At 35.0% G+C, this 21,848-nt stretch overlaps 1 protein-coding gene across 7 annotated transcripts in view; it reads right to left on the bottom strand.

Moving 5' to 3' along the window:
- Positions 1-21,848, bottom strand: part of JMJD1C (jumonji domain containing 1C) — a 260,878-nt gene that overhangs the window by 5,566 nt on the left and 233,464 nt on the right. For 5 of the 7 annotated variants that reach the window (XM_042909329.1, XM_042909324.1, XM_042909325.1 and 2 more), the window contains 14 exons: positions 21,110-21,311; positions 18,804-19,018; positions 17,746-17,898; positions 15,415-15,504; positions 14,796-14,923; positions 14,393-14,606; positions 13,654-13,868; positions 12,688-12,966; positions 9,547-9,715; positions 8,897-8,987; positions 7,767-7,897; positions 7,262-7,384; positions 5,062-5,201; positions 3,141-3,317 (listed from right to left, as the gene is read on the bottom strand). In XM_042909329.1, the coding sequence (XP_042765263.1) occupies positions 3,141-3,317; positions 5,062-5,201; positions 7,262-7,384; positions 7,767-7,897; positions 8,897-8,987; positions 9,547-9,715; positions 12,688-12,966; positions 13,654-13,868; positions 14,393-14,606; positions 14,796-14,923; positions 15,415-15,504; positions 17,746-17,898; positions 18,804-19,018; positions 21,110-21,311 (2,327 nt within the window). Of the gene's footprint in view, positions 1-3,140; positions 3,318-5,061; positions 5,202-7,261; positions 7,385-7,766; positions 7,898-8,896; positions 8,988-9,546; positions 9,716-12,687; positions 12,967-13,653; positions 13,871-13,988; positions 14,094-14,392; positions 14,607-14,795; positions 14,924-15,414; positions 15,505-17,745; positions 17,899-18,803; positions 19,019-21,109; positions 21,312-21,848 lie in introns of those variants that run through there. The other 2 variants (XM_042909328.1, XM_042909327.1) reach the window with 2 other exon arrangements.

Consider the following 21,848-nt stretch of genomic DNA (forward strand, 5'->3'; position numbering starts at 1 on the left):
CAAAGGCCCTGGGGTACAAACATGTATGGTGTATGTGAAAACCGTAGCAATGGCAGGCAGGGTGGTCAGAGAGAAGTAAGGAGGAGAGAAGTAGGGGAGGAAGGCAGTGAAATTGTGTGTGTGTGTGTGCGTGTGTGCGCGTGTGTGTATACATGACAGCATGGACAGGATACAAATAAAGATCATTTATGGCCTGGGGAAGCTTTGAGTGGAGTGTTATATGAACAAAACTTTTTAACAGTATCACTCTGCCTAGTATTTTGAGAAAACATGGTTTTTTCCCCCAAAAAAGCAGCAGCAGAGAGACATGTACATGGCATAGAATCTCTGTGGTAACACTGGTTACCTTTGAAGGAGAGGAGCTGGGGGCAAAGGTGAGAAAAAGACTGAATTTTTACTGTGAACCCTTTGTACTATTTGAATTCTTAAAAATCATATAAATGTATTACATTTCAACATAAAAATTATTTGAAAATAGTCCTTTCAACAGATAATAGAACTGATATGTCCATATGCAAACAAAAAACAAAAAACCTCGGTCCAATACTTTGCACTATGTACAAAAATTAACTAAAAACTAGTCACAGACCTAAATTTAAGACTAACAACAATAAAGCTTATAGAAGAAAACGTATAAAAAATATTTGTGATCTTGGGCTACACAAAAATTTTGGAATTACAACAATAATAAAAGTATGATACATAAAAGAAAAAAACTGATCACCTGAACTTCATCAAAATTAAAACACTTCTCTTTAGAAGACACCATTAAGGGGGTGCCCGGGTGGATCAGTAGGTTAAGCATCTGACTTCAGCCTAGGTCATTATCTCGCCATTACTGAGTTCGAGCCCTGAGTCGAACTCGGTTGCTGACAGCTCAGAGCCTAGAGCCTGTTTCAGATTCCGTGTCTCCCTCTCTCTCTCTGCCCCTTCCCCACTCACACTCTCTCTCTCAAAAATAAACATTAAAAAATTTTTTTAAAAAAAGAAAAAAAAAACCAACTGCGAAAATGTACAAAATATTTGAACACACATTTACCAAAATGGATATAAAGATGATAGCAAATAAGCACATGAAAAGATGCTAAACATACCTGGTTAAGAAAATGTAAATTAAAAGTACGAGATACCAATGCACATGTATTCAAATGCTTGCAAACAAAACTGACAATAAGTACTGACTTATCACTGTCCCCTGATGGAAACCACCCAAATATTCTTTAATTGGTTAGTGGATTAAAAAAAAAAAAAACATTATATTTATACACAGAACAACTACCCAGTAATCAAAAGAAACCAAATACTGATACGCACAACATGGATAAATCTCAAATGTATTACATGTTGAGTAAGAAAAGTCAGATTCTAAGGGCAACATATCATAGGACATTCTAATACAGGCAGAACTATAGGAGGAAACAAGTGGTTGTTGGAAAGTCAGGTTGGAAAAGTTGACTAATAAGGGGCAGGAGGGAATTTTTAGGAGTCATGGAAGTGTTCACTATTTTGTTGTGTTGTTACCTCACTATATAGTTCTCAAAACTTATAGAATGCACATATATAAAATTATACCTCGATTTAAAAAACTACACTGTCCAGTTTTATTAACTTGAAGAAAGTAGATACTAGATAAAGTTAAATATGTAAGGATTTTCAGGGGAACTTGTTTCATATTATCAAAGAATTCTATTTACAAAAAGATTCACTGCACTATTCTCTTAAAAAGACTGCTTCATTGAGGATATTTTATTTTTTTGTTACTGATTAGCTCTTTTCTGATAAGAGACTAGAAGGCAAAAAAAAAAAAAGGGGGGGATGTGGGGTGAATCCCATTTAAACTTTAACCATAGGGACACCTGGGTGGCTCAGTTGGTTGAGTGACTCTTGGTTTCTGCTCAGGTCATGATCTCACAGCTAGTGGGTTCGAGCTTGGGATTCTCTCCCTCTCTCTCTCTGCTCCTCCCCTACTCACAATCTCTCTCTCAAAACAAATAAATGAATAAAAAACTTAAGAAAAATTAATGAAAAAATAAAGCTGAATCAAAAATGAAACAACTCTGATCACTGACCATGGGACAATAAAACAATTTAATATAAATAATGTATTAATTTAATCAACACATTTAATATATTTTTTCCTCCAGGAAGTTATTGTGGTGAAACAGGTGTATTATGTTTGTGTTTTACTATCATAAATGCCATTTGATATTTAAGAATGATAAATCTAACTCTGAGCTTGACATATTAAAAACTAAGTAACTATTATCATTTATGGAGTATTTGTGGTATTATATAACAATGTCACAACACTACACAGGCAGTTATTGCACATATATGGTTATACAAAATGTGGAAAATTTTCCATGTCTTATGTAAAAGTACACATATGAGATATGTATAATATCTTAATAACCAGGTGGTGGGAAAGGTGGCGAACCCACTCTGGGGCAAACTAGCTTTTTGGGTTCTTGGGTTTCCCCTACACACTTCGTTACTGTGAAGGCTAAGCTGGTCCACAGTGGCTCCAGTCTATAGGAATCCACTGTATGCTTTTAATACAATCCTCCAAGCCCACTATGCCATTTTGCCAAGTGCCACATAGTCAAGCCACAGAAGCAAAGATAAGGTGTTTTAGTTTCTAAATTTTGTGGATCAGTAGCTATGAAAATTACGTACTATCTTTCTTTGGAAACATTATCACTATGTTAGCAACCTGACAAGGGGGGAGTTACACAAAAGCCTGAATTTCCGAACGGTCTAGTCAATACTTCATTCTGCTCAATTTGGTGCCTTGGAAAATGTGTGATCTCCTAAGTCTTATTAATAACTTAAGTGTTAAGTCTCACTACCAGGAACCGAATATATAGTATCTCATTTTCCCCTTAAAAAGACTTAAAAATTAGATTTACATCCACTAAACCAGAAACAATACAAAAATGGAAATCTGGCTCATGTTAAAATAATTTCAGTTCTCAAACCATTTAACTACGTCAGATCTCTTCAAGCACGGGAAAGCTATCTTGGTAATTTCTTAAGGAAAACAAACCGGTGCGGGTCATTCTCCTACTTACCAGAACAATTCATTTTTCAAAATTGGTTCTTTCAGTAAATAGACGTGTTGGAAGTAAGTTTGTACGCACCTGATGAAGTGCTCCTGCTGGTAAGACAATGGCATCACCGAGGAACTGAATGAGAGTGCAAGTTCTGACTCCATATTCCTCAAGCAGTCTTTGGCGGAGCTTTCTGTTCACATACCAGCTTTGGTCACGTATTGGATCATGTTCTGGTAGAACTTCAAGGCCTTGTTCTTTTGAAATCTGCAATATGGATTAAAATTAGAATATATACCTCAGTTTTAAGTAAGGGAAATGATAAATCCCGTTCAGTTAAATTTCAATTTTCTTTTACAATAACCATCTCTTGTTCTAATAATCTTAACCATCTTTTGTTCTTAAAATCTTATGGAATGTGTGCACTTAAGGTAATAATATTCTACGACAATTTGAAAAGCCAAAGGACATTACAACAATATTGCACAAAGAGGTTCTGTTAGTAAAGCGAATCATACTACCACCTTTTAAAAAAAATGTGTTTATTTTGAGAAAGACAGAGAGTGAGTGAGTGTGGGGGAGGGGCAGAGAAAGAGAAAGGGAGAGAATCCCAAGCAGGCTCCACAGGGTCAGCACAGAGCCCTGAGGGGTTTGGGGTTTGATCTCCCAAACCACGAGATCATGACCTGAGCACAAATCAAGTGTCAAGACTCAGATGCTTAACTGGCCGAGACACCCAAGTACCCCTATACTATCACCTTCTCAGCTCCTCCTTGCCCCATGAAGATTCTATCCATTTGGTTTCTTTACTGTTATTTCAAGAGTACAGCACAGAGATTAGGGAAAGCTCAGTTTAGTAGCTTTTTTTCCAAGAGCCAAACCATCCATATGTATGGACTTCTTAAACACTTCCTGATCCTGATCTTTTTAGAAAGGTAAGTACAGGGGCGCCTGGGTGTCTCAGTCAGTTATGCGTCTGACTTCGGCTCAGGTCATGATCTCATGGCTCGTGGGTTCCAGCCCATGTCAGGCTCTGTGCTGATGGCTCAGAGCCTGGAGCCTGCTTTGGATTCTGTGTCTCCTTCTCTCTCTGCCCCTCCCCCACTCATGCTTTGTCTGTGTCTCTCAAAAATAAATAAAAAACATTAAAAAATATATATGTACAAAGGTAAATACCTTTATATTACTAAACTTTTAATCTTTGAAAAACCAATTTCAAGGGATACTTTTACTAAAATAAAGATCCTACCTTCTTTAGATGTTTCTGTGACATATTAGTTTTTGTATCCTGTACTTTTTACTACTTTTCACCAAGGGAAACATCTGACTCATCAACAGATTAGTTCTTTACTATAAAGGAGATAGGGGAGCACTAGCAACTGAGAAGAAGTTTGCCATTCAAATATCTCAACATGAAATGGGCTTTAAAAGGAGTAAGAGAAAGGAGTTTCTGACTTTCAACAGCAACAAGAAATCCTGTCCTCTTTCGAAGCAAAAATTATTTAATGATCTTATGTTGCTGAATGATAAATGAAGTTACGTTAAAAATTTCTAGGGGCACCTGGGTGGCTCAGTTGGTTAAGTGTTCGACTCTGGATTTCAGTTCAGGTTATGATCTCACAGTTCAGGAGTTCAAGCCCTGCACTGGGCTTTGTGCTGACAGCGTGGAACCTGCTTGGGATTCTCTCTCTCAAAACAAACAAACAAACAAACAAACAAACAAACAAACACTAAAAAAAAAAAAAAGAAGAAAATCAACAAGTCCTTGGGGCACCTGAGGGGCTCAGTCGGTTAAGTGACTAGTTCTTGATTTTGGCTCATGATCTCACAGTTTGTGAGATCGAGTCCCGTGTTGGGCTCCGCACTGACAGCAGGGAGCCTGCTTGGGATTCCCCCTCCCTCACTCACACTCATGCTCTCTCTCTCCTCTTTAAACATAAATAAACTTAGAAAGAATTACTAAGTCCTTGCTCAAGGTGAAGAAGTAAACTATTCGTAACCCAAATTATACCTTTTGAAGAAATTCCCTTATCTTGTCAATGTCTTTCCCTGCATAAATATGCCACAGAGCACCAGGTATTTCACTTGAGTCCTTCAATCGTTTTCTTAAAACATCATCCAAATCTTCTTCCTCCAATTTCTTGAGTACTCCTGAAACATAGGAGAATATTTTCAAATTAGTCACTAAAGAGCACCAGGGAGCCAAGTGTCCTAGAACTGACCTACGAGAGCAGCACAGTGCCTGACTAGATAGGACTCTTAAGAGAGGAGGTACACACACAGTTATACTGTTAGAAAACAGAAAACACTGACCCTAAGGAGGGGGAGAGTAACAGTAACTTTCCCAGATCATTTGTTTTCTGACATTAAACTTCACTGTTCTATGAATTAAAAAAAAAGGAGGAGGGGGATTATTGGGGTAGAGAAAGCTTATCTTTTTTAATAAAGGCCTCTAGGGGGAGACAACTATATGAAGGAATATGCCCAGGAGGAGATAGGAGGCAGGAGAGCCATTACAGGTGGAGGAAAAAGCGTATGCTTTCAGTAGGTCAGTATTTCTTGATGTGTTTTAAGCATTAACCCTAAACATTCCTTTTTAAAAAAACACTCCTTTTCTTTGGGATCATCTATAAACAGTGGCAAAAGCTTCAGATAAAGACAGCCAAAGGATTAAAATGGATGTTTTCTCAAAAGACCAAATACCATGCTACAAATGAGGGATTGAAGTTGTGCAAGAATAAAGATAAATAACAGTCTCAGCATTTAAGGACATGACAGACTAGTTAAAGAGAAATGCAGGTATAACCTCTGTATTGGAAAATAAATGCTAGAGGGGTTGATTTGAATGAAGTACAATGAGGCACAAAAGAGTTAATTAACTATGTAGCATCAGAGGCTTTAAAAAGAACAGTAATCTGAACCATAAGTCACACATTTCTGTATTAGAGCTAAGACTATAACCCAAGTATGCCCAACTCAAATCCTGGAGGGGGGGGGCTCGGGGGCAAAGAGTTTTTATCTATTATAATCAAGGGTCAATCTAAGAAGCTAAAAAAGAGTGTAAAAAGGATTTTCTAGTTTTGGGGGAATTTAGGTTGTGTTTTATGGAAGCTGTCAAATACACAGAAAAACAGAGTGAATACTACAAATGAACCCCCATGTTTTCAGCACCTAGTCACTAAGTTTAGATACATCCTTGGCTCCAGATATAGAACTGGTGAAGTATGTGGTAGGTGGGTAATGTGTAGAATTTCGCATGAAGTAAATGCAAACTAGAAAAGATAAAAAATAAATAAATAAAATTCTCGGACCCTAGAAAAGCCTGTGATTCCATAAGGTGTTAAGAACTAGGGGACTAGTACTCTAGAAGCCAAAGGCAGCATTTGAAGAAGACGCAGTGATTAACAGTGCCATTTATTACAGAGGGTAAGTATTAAGACCAGAAAGAAACCACTAAAACCACTTAAACTGTGAATGTTGTGAGGGCCGCAGCAATAGTAATTTCAGCAGGGCAGCAGGTACAAGGCCAACCCGCACTGAGCTGAAATGTGAATGGCAGTTGACAGGGACAGCAAAGAATCTGTTATGAGGGCAGGAGTGATAGGATGGCAGTGAGGAAGACAAGATTTGACGGACATTTCCTTTTGCTAAAGAAGAAATAGTCTAGAGTGTACTCCTACTCCAAAGAAAATAAACCAGTCAGGAGGGAAAGTATAAAGAAGAGGACAGCAGGTGGAACGAGGTTTCAGAAAGAAATCCAGAGGATGGAACCTAAAACCTATACACTGGGTAGAGAGCTTATTTCTACTTAGGAGAAAAGATTCCTTCCCTGATAGTAGAGAGGAAAAAATGAAGAATGCTTGAGGCACAAACCACATCTTATTCATCTTCAGACACCCAGTGCGCAGTTTCTAATATCCAATAAATGTTTATAAGTGAGCCTAATGGTTTATTTTCACAAACAGAACATTTAAAGATAGCAAGGGTCAAATAATAATACTCATTTTTAAAACTAAAATTCCTATTATATCAAAAAAAGACAGGCAAATCAACCACTCTTAAAGTAATAAAGATCAGAATATCTCTCTATCTGCTGCAATTCTTTTTGCAATCTTTGCTGTTTACTGAGAGGCTGACATTCTGGACAATAAGTCCTAGTGTGTGTGGTTATTTAACTGTCATCCCAAAGACCACTATTCAAGTTTCTTTACCTGCTTTTGAAAGAATGCCATTTCCTTTGGCTATGCCAACATAGACTAGAATGTTTACAACATCAGAGACTTCAACATGGAGATTTGTTGTTCCTATGTCATGATCTTTAGCAGCAGCTACACCTGTGTATAAAAAAGAACTTTTACTTGACCGAACACATATCCTAAATATTCTCCCCAAAATCGGCTCTATGAGGAACATTTGTTAATTGTAATTTGAGCTATAGTCTCCTTGTTTCAAAACCTGCTTCCCAAAAGCCACAATGCAAGAAATTCCCATAAAAATCAAATTAATAGAAAATGTAAATATTTTGCAAGGAATTCATAAGTACTTAACTATATTGGCTATTAATTTCCAATATACTATTTGAGAGGAAAAAAAGATTTCAATGGATTACTAGAAAACAGATTTAGTAGTACCTAAAAATAATTTGACAATTATCTTTGGACAGAAGTTAAAATTTCATATAATTCCAAATTCATGGAAATGTAAATATATACCTACCATAGGCACTGCACAACCTGGGTCCTAGATCAGGGCGCACAAAAAATCCTGGCAAATGAGAGGCCAAGTTGAATTTTCCTTCTGGATTACAATATTCTGGCAATGGCAGGCTTTTTAAAAGATCTTCATATCTGAAGAATAATAACACTGACTTGAACACAGATTTACATTCTTTTCTTAAAATTTCTAATGTTTACATTTTTTGAGAGAGAGAGACAGAGTGCGAATAGGAGAGGGGCAGAGAGAGGGAGACACAGAATCTGAAGCAGGCTCCAGGCTCTGAGCTATCAGCACAGAGCACAATGCGGGGCTCAACGTGGGGCTCAACCTCACAAACCGTGAGATCATAACTTGAGCAAAGTTGACAAACTAACTGAGCAACCCAGGTGCCCCTACAGATTTACATTCTTCAGTGCTTTCATAATTTTCAAGTTGTTCAAAAGTTAATACAACCTTTCTCTAAGGACTTTGACAGGTAACACTTTCCTTGACCTCATTCAGTTAAAATTTTTTTTAAACATCTGAGAAAGAGGGCACCCCTGACTTCATTCAGTTTAAATGAATGCGTAACACAAGGGCAAGCAAGCATCAAACAGAAGTGACAATGACTAAAATTGCAGTTCTGCTTCTCTAGTCTTAGAAAATTAAAAGCATGAATGGGTGCCTGGGTGTCTCAATCAGTTAAGTGTCAGACTCTTGATTTCAGCTCAGGTCATGATCTTGTGGTTTGTGGGATCAGGCCCTGCATGGTGTTCTGCACTGACAGCATGAGCCTACTTGGGATTCTCTCTCTCCCTCTCTCTGTACCCCTTTCCCACTCTTGCTCGGTCTCTCAAAATAGACACGTAGATAGATAGATGGATAGGCAGACAGATAAATACGTACATAAAGCACCGACAGAATGGAGGTCCCAAAAAGAATTCCATGTCCTTTGACATTAGCATTCTTTCCTTTACTTCCTAACATAAAGACTTTATCCTGCTGAGGCTACAGAGATTGGGTTTTGCTTTTAATTGGCAAAGAAAATGCCTACAGGTCAAATATACAGTTCCTTATCCTACTTCTGGGGATAATCTCAGCTCAATTTCAAAAACCCAGGGGTTAAAAAAAACAAGTTTTAAAATCTATACCTTGCTGGCATCATAGTCTTGAAGTCTTCTCCTGAAGGGCAATCTTTCAATTTTAAAACAACTGTTTCTCCACTTTTCATTTTTTGCCGTTCTATAAAGAATGCAATTTATTACTAAAAGATAATCTCTGCCTTTTCATTGTTATTAATGTTTGGAGAGGAAGGAAGAGATGTAAAATGAATGATTCAATTGTACAGTAGGTATTTAATGAATGCTTGCTCATTGCCTTTAATTTCTTATGTACTTACATAGTTTTAGGAATTTTATTCCTTAAGTATATAGGTACTTATAATAGTGCAAAAAATATTCTTTAAAAAATTTTACAATTGTTATTGAAATCAGTCTTACATTTTTACTTTTAATTTCTAAGTGTTTTACATACATAACTCTCAAAGGTTTATGGGGTTGCCAAAAATACTCGCCATATAAGGAAACATGGTATGAATAACTTATGTATGGTCAAAGGAAATTAGGGGTGGAGCCAGGAATAAGACTCAGTCTCTTGTTTCTAAGTATTTGTTTCTTTTTTTATTAGCCAAAGTAATATAGAAGTTTCAAAGATTAAAAATCTGTTAAGTCATATTTGCAATTTATCATTATTGGAGGAGTATGTTTCAGAAAACAGTAAAACAAACAAAAAAACAACATACTTGAAACTTCTTCAAAACCATCCCAGAATTCCTTAACATTGGCATTTGAAATAATGCTGTCTTTGCAGTTCAAGAGATCAGCTTGGTGGTCTCCAAAATCAAGACTAATTGACTCCGCCTTCCACAAGCTAATGTTCATTTTCTTATGCACACCAGAAACCACTGCAGGCTTATAAATAGATAGATCAATAAATAAGTTAAAAGGTATATAAGGACACTCAAAATTTGATTTTATATGCACATACAACAAATGGATAACAGCTTAAGTTGCAGGACTAATGACAAACTGTGAGAATAAAAGAGACTATTAAAAATAGTCCCTGACCTGGAAAGATGTTTACAATATACTGTCAAAGAGAAAAGATAACGGGAGAATGCCATATAAAGTACACTGCCATTTTTGAAAATTAAAATGTGTAGTAATTTTTAGGAAAGAAGTCCAAAAAGCTATACTAAAAATTTTTGTTCTGGGCAGTATAAATATGGATTTTTGGTTGCTTTATCTATAGACTAATTTTTGAAGATAGAACACAAGCTACTTACACATTTGTATGTATCTAACATACATAATAAGATTTTACAATAAAATACATACAGTCATTGAGATTAAAACATAATTTGTATCACTTAAAACACACAGGAGGCTCTTTACCTCCACAAGGATCATGATAAATAAAAACATTAAATAACCAGGCATAACATTAAATTTCAAGCTTAATGGCTGATTCCTTAAAAGTAAGTCTCTCCTTTGAAATCATATGAATTTGAATTCCCTCAAGGCTATTTAATCCTAAAACTAACAACTGAAGATTTATAGCTTCTAAGACTCCAATGCTGATGTAAAAAACAAAACAAAAAACAAACACACAAAAAACAAAACAAAAACCTTTAAGATAGTCTGATGTACTGTTCTTAAGGTGTGTTTTTTTTTTTAATTCCTTTATTATAAAAGAAGCAAAAATCTGGGATATGGAGGACAAAGAAAGTTGTGATTTGAGAATCTCTTGTAAAATATAATATATAGTAAGTAATCTTAAACTTCATTAAGACAATTAAAATTTGGGGAACCATAGAGCATAATAACCTTTGGCTAGGGTTATCAGAAAAGGTATCTCAAAAGAAAAGAAAAACAACAAAAACCATCCTTGAGTCTAGTTAACTACTTGGGTGACTATTCCATTAAACCTCCTTTCAAGGGAGTAATGATGTACATCCAACATTTAAAAATAGGTTCAGTTAGGGGCAGCTAGATAGGTCAGTAGGTTGAATAACTGACTCTTGGTTTCGGCTCAGGTCATGATCTCACGGTTCATGAGATCGAGCCCCACACTGGGCTCCACACATTGACAGCATGGAGCCTGCTAGATATTCTCTCCCCCTCCCTCTGCCCCTCCTCTCCTCACACGTACGTGCACAAAACACTGTCTCTCTCAAATAAGTGAACTTAAAAAAAAAATCTTATCAGCTATTAGATAATTAACTATTATTGGCAATTTATGTATTAATTCCCAGCCCCTATTATGGCTATCCAGGAATACTCCTAACCAGCCCAATGCCACTCTTTCTAATGGTAACCATATTGTTAAAAAAAAAAAAAAAAAAAAAATGACAGAGGCAAATCAACTAGTGTATTAGAATCTTCTGAAGCAGATTCCTAGGGTACGTACCATCATCATCACCTTCTTGAAATAATGGAAACCTACCTAATTTGACTCCTTGTCTCTAGTCTTATTTTCCCCTAATTCAACTTTCAATCTGCTTTGCTGTCAGTTAATTTTAAAATGTCAATCTGATTACTTTGATTCCTCAAATAAAACCAACAGCTACAGAATAAAATTCAAACTCCTTAGTGTGATTAAGGCCCTTCATAATCATAACTCTAATTACCATTTCCTCACCATTATCCCACAGAACTCTTATCTGTGTTCCAGGCAAACAAAACTACTTAACAGTTTCCCAAGCACCTGATGCTTTTGATTATTTCCAGTATCTTGTTCACATCCAGAAAATTTTCACTTAACCCCTGAGACATCAATTCAGACTACCCCTTTTGAATTAGTACTCTAGCCTAATCATTCCCTCTTTTGGTTTTTTTAGAGTACCTTAAAATGGTCCTTAGCATATTTAATGTATTTATTAAAATATTTCCGTTGACTGTTCAAGCACACAGAAAATCAAGAGGTCTAAATTATGACCCACCAATGGCATCAGGGCTTCAAGGAGAGCCAACCAGAAAAAAAAGAAAAAAAAGAAAAAAAAGAAAGAAAGGAGGGGGAACTAAATATTGTGTATGTGCAATGAATGGGTATGATTTTTTTCTGGGGAGAAAGGAAACAAGCTTTCTTCACAATGTGAAAAGGTTTAGTGACTTAAAAAGATTAAGAAACTTTGCACTAAAATAGTTTGCTCATGTACTTATTTTTATATAACTTACTCATTTTATATATCTTTAATGGTCAGCAAAAAGACCAGGTTTTATTAGGTACTCAATAACTACCTGCTCAATGAAGAAAGTAAAATAAAATAGCAAAGAATGTTTTCCAGAAAGCAAGAAAAAACAACATGACAATAGTAAGTCATGCAAATTCTCAATTTTGTTCACAATTTTTGTTCACATTAATGTAATAAACTGCCATCTCACATGAGTGCCAAACATTCTATCAAAACTTTGGTCAAAGGGAAAATCATTTTTATTTGAACAGAATTAAATAATGGCGTTTGTCATTCAAGATCTGATGAACTAACACATCAATAAATGCTCTACGGATAAACATTAAAGGCAAAAACATCTACACTTTTCATTAGTCCAAGGAAAGTGCTTCTAGTATTAACACTTTAATAATAGATACGTATCTGTTAACTGGATCAAAGTACAAATGTAAAAAAAGGCACTGCCAAATTTGGTAAATATATGGCTTTATTAAAAATCTGTTGACTGATAGCTAAAAAAATGAAACATCAAACAACCCGTGCTTCCCTGTTAATTCATATAAATCTGACCAAAGAATATAAATTCAGAACCAGTAATTCTGGTAACCTTTTTGTTTTCGAGATCTGACTTCCAAATCCAGTAAGTACTATCTTTCCCCTTTCTTCTTATCCAACCAGTTTCAGTTTCCCTAACCAGCATAAAATACTCACTTGTCCATGTTTCCAACACTCTCTGAAAAGCTTCCAATTATTAATATTTTTATAATCCTGAAGCCACAGAATATGCTTCTCGCAGATCCAAGAATGTGGCACGTCATTGTACAACATACTGTTTTCCTCCGTGGACGAATTTCTGCACTCTCTAGGCTCTTCTTTCAGCTCTGGTTTTACATTTATCTTAGAGGCTTTATTTGGTGGAATTTTGTTTTCAACAACTGAAGCAATTATGTCATCAAGAATGTTTGGCATAGTTCTTCCACTTTTACCACTCTATTAGGGGAAAAGTTGTATTTTGAGAGGAAACATATATACATTTTTAAACTTTCACTAACAACGAACATTAACATTTTATCTGCCTTCAAGAATATCTAATCATGTCAGCAAATAGGGATCTGTAGTCCCTACGCTGTTCCTAACAGGTATGAACCAGAAGTCTGGTGGTCTTCCATGTGAGAATCTGCCAGGTCTGCAAAAACTGCAACTGTGGCCTTTTACATTATTTTAGGACTAGGGCAGACAAGACAGATAGGTGGAATTTCCCATATACTTTTAAAGATCACTAAAAATTTGTGCCTACCTATGCAATTACTGGTTTTTATTTTCTTCTGGTGCATAATTAAAACAAAAATGGATTACTAAATATTTTAAGTAACAAAACATTAACTTCCATGTGGTTTATTTCCCCTACTGGATAGATACATGGTTTTCAAATTCTGAAGGAGTTATCTTAGGGCTCTTCTGGCATGAAACGCCCCTCCCTCAACCTTTTTCACATGGGAAAAAACCTAAAATCTCCAACTTTTAAGCTATGAGATTTATAATGCAATTGGGAGTATGTCTGGTAATTGGTGTATTTTATTTCATTTGCATCTATTTGTTGTGTAATTCACAGCCAAATCCCCAAATCATCTAAATTTAAGGTCCATATGAAAACCAAAAATCTGGCATCTCACTCACTGGGGTTCCCATCGAATACACTGGGGCAAAGGCAATGCCAGCATCTGTAGAACCCACACGGAGCTTGCCAGCTGTTGTGGTCAGTAAATCTCGTAAGGTTGAGCCTTGTTCATTATTCTGGGACACAGGAGGTGATGTTCTGCTACTTGGAGAATCAGGATTGTCGTGTTCTCTCTCTTCTTTAATTTGATTTTCAAGGGCAAATTCTTTGTTTTCTGAAATACAACATTTACAAAATTCAAATAAAACTAATCATGCTGCTAAAGTACAGACAAAACTGGGACCCTACATTTGATAGTGAGAGATAAAAAGTGTAGCACTAGTGATTTATTCACCTGAACACACACCAGAGGATGGGTTAGATCCTTCAAAATGGAGTCAAACAGTTTGAATATGAAAAGGCCTTCCTCAATATCTTAGACATGTAGCTGAGTTTGCACCTGTCACAAATGAAAAATGCTATAGCTAAAACAGGGAGAAAGTATAGTTTAAGTTACAAATCTACTGCCCTCGTGGCTTTAATGATATGCTCATCCACAAATGATTCTAACTACTTTTGATACAATCACAGGGAGGTGAGTTCCTAACAATAGAAAACAAATGTTTTACTGTATCCAAGCCATACATAATGCAAGCAAAACACAAATGTAAACTGTTCTAAGTGAATATCATAATGTAGCATAGTACATTGTTGGTTATATTATACTCATCTATTATATACTTAGATAACTTCATTTACCTTTTTTTTCCTCTCTGGACTTTTGCTCTGCAAGATCTGCTAACCAGTGCAGTGGTGACTGGGATTCTGGAGGAGTTAACTTGCTGTCTGTGCTTACGTCACTCCCTGGGCTGCTGTTGCCATTACTCTCAGACTTCTGAGGGTTATTCTGCTGCTGAGACTCAGGCATGCACAGAGAAATTTTATTACTGTGATTAAGAACATTCTGTAAAACCTATAAGGGTAGAACAATTAAACTTTAAAAATACTACCTCTTCAATTATTCAGAGTTAAAAGTAGTAATATTTATACAGTAACATAAAAAACATAATTTACAAAACACAAGTCCTAAACTGATTTCAAATAGCAAAGATGATTAATTTAACTATGCATTTCATTTGAATAATTAGAAAGTTTTACTTACTTGAGATACACCATTGACTGCAGGAAAATTTCCAACCTGTATATTCTGTTTGTTAGTACAATGACAATGGGATTTAATACCATATTTTTCTCTAAGAGTGTGCATCGCATCTAGAAGATCTGTCAAAACTACAAAATATATAAGAGTCGTTAATAAAAAGATAGTTAAGACAATAAAATTTTTTCCAGTCTTTTCTTGTGCAGGTTTTCTTATGTCCTTTCACCTTGCTTCCCATTTTTTCCTTCAATTCTTCCATCTCTTTCAGGTTTGATTATTCAACCAAATTCATGTTCTCTATTCTTTTCTCTCACCTCTATTCTTGAAAACTCAGTATGCTCAAAAAAAAAAGGAAAATAACCTTTCATCATAAATCTAGTAAGCTTTTCTGCCACACTCTAGTTTCCCCCTCTACAATGGTTCCTCTGACTTTCTTCATCACTGGGTCTGGGCTGGCCTCATTAAGTTTATTACACACCAGATTCTAAGAACTGAACAAAAACAATTCAAGATTAGAAAAACCTTACCTCTCCATTCTATTATATTTCTACGCACTCCTAAATAATCTAGACCAAGAAAGAGCTGTTACACTACTAAGTAAATAATGTACATTTATACTTACCAGAACCGGGTATAATTTGAGTTGGCATTAAATGTTTGTGATCATGAGGCTGTCCCTTCACACACTTCATCCAAGCATACAGTTCTTTATCTGTATGATTATAACATACATACTTTTATATCCGTCATGGTTTTATAATTATAAAATTGATAACATATATAAAGAGCTTAACAATTATATAAAATACCAACAGCAGGTCTCAAATTGGTTTGGTTGTTTGTTTTTTTTTTTTAATAATAATCATTTTTTTAAATTTTTTTTAACGTTTTATTTATTTTTGAGACAGGGAGAGACAGAGCATGAACAGGGGAGGGTCAGAGAGAGGGAGACACAGAATCCGAAACAGGCTCCAGGCTCTGAGCGGTCAGCACAGAGCCCGACACGGGGCTCGAACTCACGGACCGCGAGATCATGACCTGAGCCGAAGTCGGCCGCTTAACCGACTGAGCCACCCAGGCGCCCCTGGTTTGGTTGGTTTTTAAAAGACTAAGTTCCACCATTCCGAGAATTTTATAAAAACAAGATACAAAACTGATATAATGTTATTTATCCTTTTCTGAAATTACCATTCTTTATTGTCATTAACGTATTAGTTGCCTCTATCTTCCTTGTCTAAAATATAAGCTGTTAGAAAGCATTTACAAGTTATTGTGTAGGTTCTGGAGGGGAAAGTTGGAAAGTTTTTAAAGAAAACCAGTTTTAGACTGGATTTGAATTTTATTTAGTCTGAAACTTCATCAAACAATAGTTCTAGATTTTTTTATGCTGACTTTAATGAGCTTTATGATATATACTGAAGCTCACAGAGCCACATCATAAGTAACTGTGTATGTCATCAAATTTATAGAAAAAGATTTCCTTGAGATCAAGGCACTGAATATTATGCTAATTACTGTTATATAAAGCTATAACCTAGCCAATAGGAGTTTATCACAATATTTGACAGTGAAATAGAAATATATAGATAACAGAATATATAACTGAAGGCATAGAGGTTAAAAAAAAGATACAATGACTATACTTTTAAAATTAACAGCACTGTGAATATCAATAGCAATGCAACTACTAAGGTTTATTATACATACCCTATCTTATTCCAAAAATGATACATGCTCATATACATGCAAACAGTATAGAAAAATATGATAAATTAATTTCTTTACTTGGGCAAAGGGAAAATAAAAGTAATATGGAAACAAGAAAAAAGAATATAAAATGCATGTGATGAAGTTTTATAACAGTGGAGCTAATTTTTTAACTAAAAATATCCAAATATATTTGTATAGTTTTGAAGATAGGTAACTGCCCAGACTGCATTCCTTATTATAGCCTCACATTTTACTTATATTTATGTATCTTTTGCATGTCACAGAAACACCCAGCTGTGATGTTTGGAAATGTGTCCCCACTCTAGGGGTCTTTTTGTTTATGTGCTGGGTGTCTAAGAAAAAGGCTCTAGTAATTTTATCAGTGGAAAAGATACTGATAGCTAAATCATGGTTTATCGAGTTAAGTATTCTGAAAGAGTTTGTTGGATATGAAAATGACATATATCATTTTTAGTCATTAAACAGTTTTTTATCACTAAACATGACTTTACTTCTAATACTTCCACAATTCAAATCCTCTCATTTCATGAAGACTTCATCCCAAACAAATAACTAAAAATTTCAGGTTACCAATATGAGGTAGCTACTTCTAAAACTGCCTTGGATAAGCTTTTTCTAAAAACACTTTTATCATGAGAAAACGTGAATTTAGTTACTTCTTTTTAACTTTTATATTATCTTTAACTGTATCAACAAGTAGAACACTGTTTTAGTGACATTTCATCTAAAATAATAGCTTCAAAGACTACTGTTAAATATAATAAAGACTTCTTCATTCTCTAAGAACTACAGGACAAATTGATACTAGTGGAAGCATATTCTTGAACATTTTGATCTGAACTTTATGGACCAATTACTCAGAAAAATCAGTTCACACGAGTTAAATATTCAATTGTGACTTATGTGCACGACTGTGTAATTAACAGGTCTTAGAATAGGCTTCAGGCTCCTACACACTGGAGTCTGAAGGGAGCAAAGCCTATCCTAAATTGGGCTACATTAAAAAACTACCTGCTGAAAGGAGTGGGTGGATCTACTAATCAGGATAAAAAGATGTAGACGCAGTTTTTATTCTAGGAAATCTGGACATTAATAAATTTACCAAACTTCTTTAATCTATTGGGGGGGGGGGGAACCTCACACACATATCATTTCCAGATGAATGATCCTAAAGAAAATGAACATTATAAAAATTTCAATTTACAGAAAGTTATAAACCAACCTCTAGAACTCTTCCTTTCCTTTGCCTTGTAGCAATCTAAGCAGACCACAAATCCACATTTCTGGCAGACCCAATGAATGTTAAACAATGTTGCTTCACATGCATCACACATTTCCCGGACTCCTCTCACTGCTCTTTTCCAGGCGATTTTGGCTGAAACACAGAGAAATAAAAATTTAAAGGCAAGTATGCTCCTTTCCACACAATTTTTGCTGAAATACACAAACACAAAAATTTTATGGCAAACCAAGAACTCTGAAGGATATAACTAAAGATCAACAGATTTCTTGAATCAGCAATTCTCTTCAGAAGACTTACATCTAATGGAGTTTCTCAACCTTAGCACTTTTAAGATTTTTGACTGAATAATTCTCTGTTATGAGGGACTATTCTGTGCAATGTAGGAAGTTCAGCAGCATCTATGACCTCCACACATTAGATGTTAGTACTCTACCATCCACTCCTGACCTTTCAGTCATGCAACCAAAAATGTCTCCAGTCATTACCAAACATCCCTTGGGGGACAAACCACTGATTTAGGAGAACGGAAGATTTAGCGTAACTCATATATTAGGTGCTTTACATATGTAAATATAATTACTTTCTAAACAAAGCTATGAGGTAGTTACTCCCATCTTACAGTCATACAGTTAAAAGCAGGAAATAAAGTTGAGATTCAAATATAAATCTATCTGATTCTAAAACCTGTGATGAACCACAGCAGATTAAAAATAAATGGTATGGACTGTGTCTTATGCTGGCAAATGCTGAAATTTCCCCATTCCACATCTGAAGTATCCTTACCATGCTAACTTATGTCATAATGGCAGAAACAGCATAGTGCTATTGTGACTTCATGAATTGTTAATACATTCAGTTGGAAAAGATGTTGATTTAAGTACACATAGGTGCCTTTGTACATAAAAAAAGTGTTATCAAATTAAAATGTCAGTAACACTAGATAAAATAAGGGACTGTTCCTATTAAACATACGTCAAAGAGAAATTCTTAAAATCAAATTTGTACAATTGTATATTCTAAGTATTTAACTTCCTTACCATCCTTTTTCACCCAGGACAAAGCTGTTTTTTCAGATGTTACTAACTGACAGAACTTATCACCTATTATATCCAAGATGTATTTTGAAGTTTCTACGTCTAGTTCATCATCTTCATAATTTTCATGTGTCCATAAGCTCATAGCTTCATCGTCATATTGGTCAGGAGAAGAGAAACCATCTATTCTAACCACTCCATTTTTACTAAATGACAATCTGAAATATTAAAACATAAAAGGATTAGACACCAGTCCAGGTTTTTTTTAATGTTTACTTATTTATTTTGAGAAAGAGAGTGCGAGTACAGGAGAGGCAGAGAGAGGATCCCAAGCAGGCTCTGAGCTGTCAGCACAGATTGAGTCACCCAGGCACCCCAAGACACCAGTCCAGTTTTATAAAGTTGTAAATTTATAATTAATTTACATTTTTTGTATTATAAACATGTAAATTACATTTGTTAAAAAAAAAAAAAAACAAGAAAATAGGGTAGTCCTTCATATACACACACACTTTTCATTATTAATTAAATTTAACAAACTTAAATGACTCCCATAGTGTTACACAAATGGCAATGATAAGCAGCACCAATTTTAGGTTATTTCAAGAAATAAGATTTTTCCTATCAGTTATACTTAACTATTTATTTCAGTCAAATGAAAATTGTGTCTGAGTGTTCGATGAGGACAAGAGTTAAAATGTTGGCCAAATGTTGCCTAGAGCAATTCTTTCACTTTATACATAATCTAAATCAAGAACCTCTAATACTGAAAATGCCCTAAATCACCTTAAGACTTTCACTGGGAGGATTTAAAAAATACCAAGTATATACATACATAGTTTTCATTAATTAAAATGACACTTTATTTACTTATGATTTAGAGGAAAGGATGAAACTCTTAAAAGTTTATTAGGAACCCAACTAAGTATACTTAGTTCCTCTCAGCTTGCCATCCAATTTACTTAACTACTCAATTCAGAAAAGTTTAGGGTAAATGGAAAGCAAAATTGCCATTTTCTTCCGGGTTGGTAGTTATTCTTCAGTATCATAGTACTTACTCTATTTACTCTCAACTGGGGGATATCAGAAATTCATTACAACTCATTCTCTATTTTTCAAATGGACAACACCAACAACATTCCTTTTCCCAGGCCCTTTTCTCATTCTTTTATTACCTAAACCTTTTTTTTTTTTTAAACCAAATTTTCCCTTCATTATAATCCATCATCCTTTTTTGAACCAGATTTCTCCCTTTGTTATAATCTATTATCTTATTTCAGCTTTGTGTTATTATCTCTACCTGAAAATTTCTTTCCTTCAAATCTACTTTCCTTCTGTTTTCTTTTTCTTTTTTACTGCAATTCCATGTGCCCTACTTTCTACAACTATTCTTTAAAGTTGTTGATCCTTTGGGGATTGTTGGCTGGAAAAACCATGAAGTAAAAGTAAGAAATAGAACTTGGTTCTGTTCCTAACAATACATGTTCTTGGGGTCTCCACTGGGCCACCAGCAGAGGTGTATTTGCCAGAGCAAAGTGTTTCTTAACTTCTTAGGAAGTTGATGATTAGGAAAATATTTGCAGCTTATATTCATACACATTCATATGTGCTTGGTACGACTAAGGACCTTTTGTACTTTATCTCATTTAATCATGAAATCTCTCTGAAGTAGGTACCACTATAATTAGCATTATGCATATGAGATAGGATGAGCTATATAATCCTACTATAGTTAATAAAGTCATATAGGAAGCAAGAGAAAGAGCTGAATCTCAGGAATGACTGATTCTACCTGTGAAAAGTGATATGGTAGTATGATATGGTACTGACAAACCCTTTTTCTAATTTTATAACTCATATTTTTATAGCTACATGTTTAACAAAACATGTGGGTAGTCCATGTAATGGAATGACTTTGGTTTGATACCTAGATTGTTTACCTAGATTTATAGACGATTTGTGATTGCTAACTAATATAAATGGTCAAAGTATATAACCATTTAAAAATTCCTTAAACCAAACAAATTGCTGCTTCCTATCATTTTCTAGAAAATACTATTTTCTCATTAAGGAAAAATAAAGATCTCAGAAGAGAAAGGCCATATGACCACAAGTAACAAGAGAATATGAATTTAGTCACATGGTTAGATATTATTAAATTTATCACAAAAAAGTTTAATACTCTCTTCTGATGTTTCAGAAACAAACTCAAAAGACTCACTCCCACCTCTAAAAGAGACCCTCAGAATGGCAGTATAATTTCCAATATCCTATAGACATATTTTCCCCAATTACATATTTCTACTCACCGTCTAAAGTAGTAAAATCTACAAAACACCGGGGAGTGGGTTGGTTCTTCTCCTTTTTTACTCCGAATAAGTCTACATTCTCGGCACTTTTGCAAATTAGGCCCTATCTCACAGCAGGAGTCATCCTGTAAAAAGGATTCCCCAGTTTGCTTCAGCTTCTTGACTTTACGCCAATCTTTTAATACCGAACGAGGGATGCCAGCTGTAAAACCAGTAGGAAATTATTAGCAAGATTACAACTTTTTAAAAAAGTACACTCCTTGAGATAAAGTTCAAGACAAGTATACAACTGTCACAACATATTAAGACTGTAAAAAAGAAGCAGACATTATACTTCTAGGTCCTCATTAATAACTAAAAGTCCACAGCAGCATTTCTATTTACTTACTATTCTATTAATCAAATGAATTCTTATGTCAGTATACTGGAAATGCAGAGCTGAGTAAATCTTCCAGCTGATTGAAATTTTTATGTATTAAATATTTATATTTGTACAATAGCAAACACAGGAATCATTCATTTCTATGTGAATCTATAGCTAAAAATATAGCCCTTCTACACAGGGATTTGGTATATGTAGGAGAAAGTTATTTCAAGATCAAGATATTTCAGGAAGAATCTGAAGACCAAAAGTTAGTGCTTTCAGAAACTACAGACTAATTCCAACATACTTATATTGTTTTGAAATATTTAATATGATTCTCCAAGGTAAGTATGGTCCATTAAAGATAAGAGGTAA

This window comes from Panthera leo, chromosome D2 (genome assembly GCF_018350215.1).
Source record: "Panthera leo isolate Ple1 chromosome D2, P.leo_Ple1_pat1.1, whole genome shotgun sequence".
In the NCBI taxonomy this organism is placed as follows: domain Eukaryota; kingdom Metazoa; phylum Chordata; class Mammalia; order Carnivora; family Felidae; genus Panthera; species Panthera leo.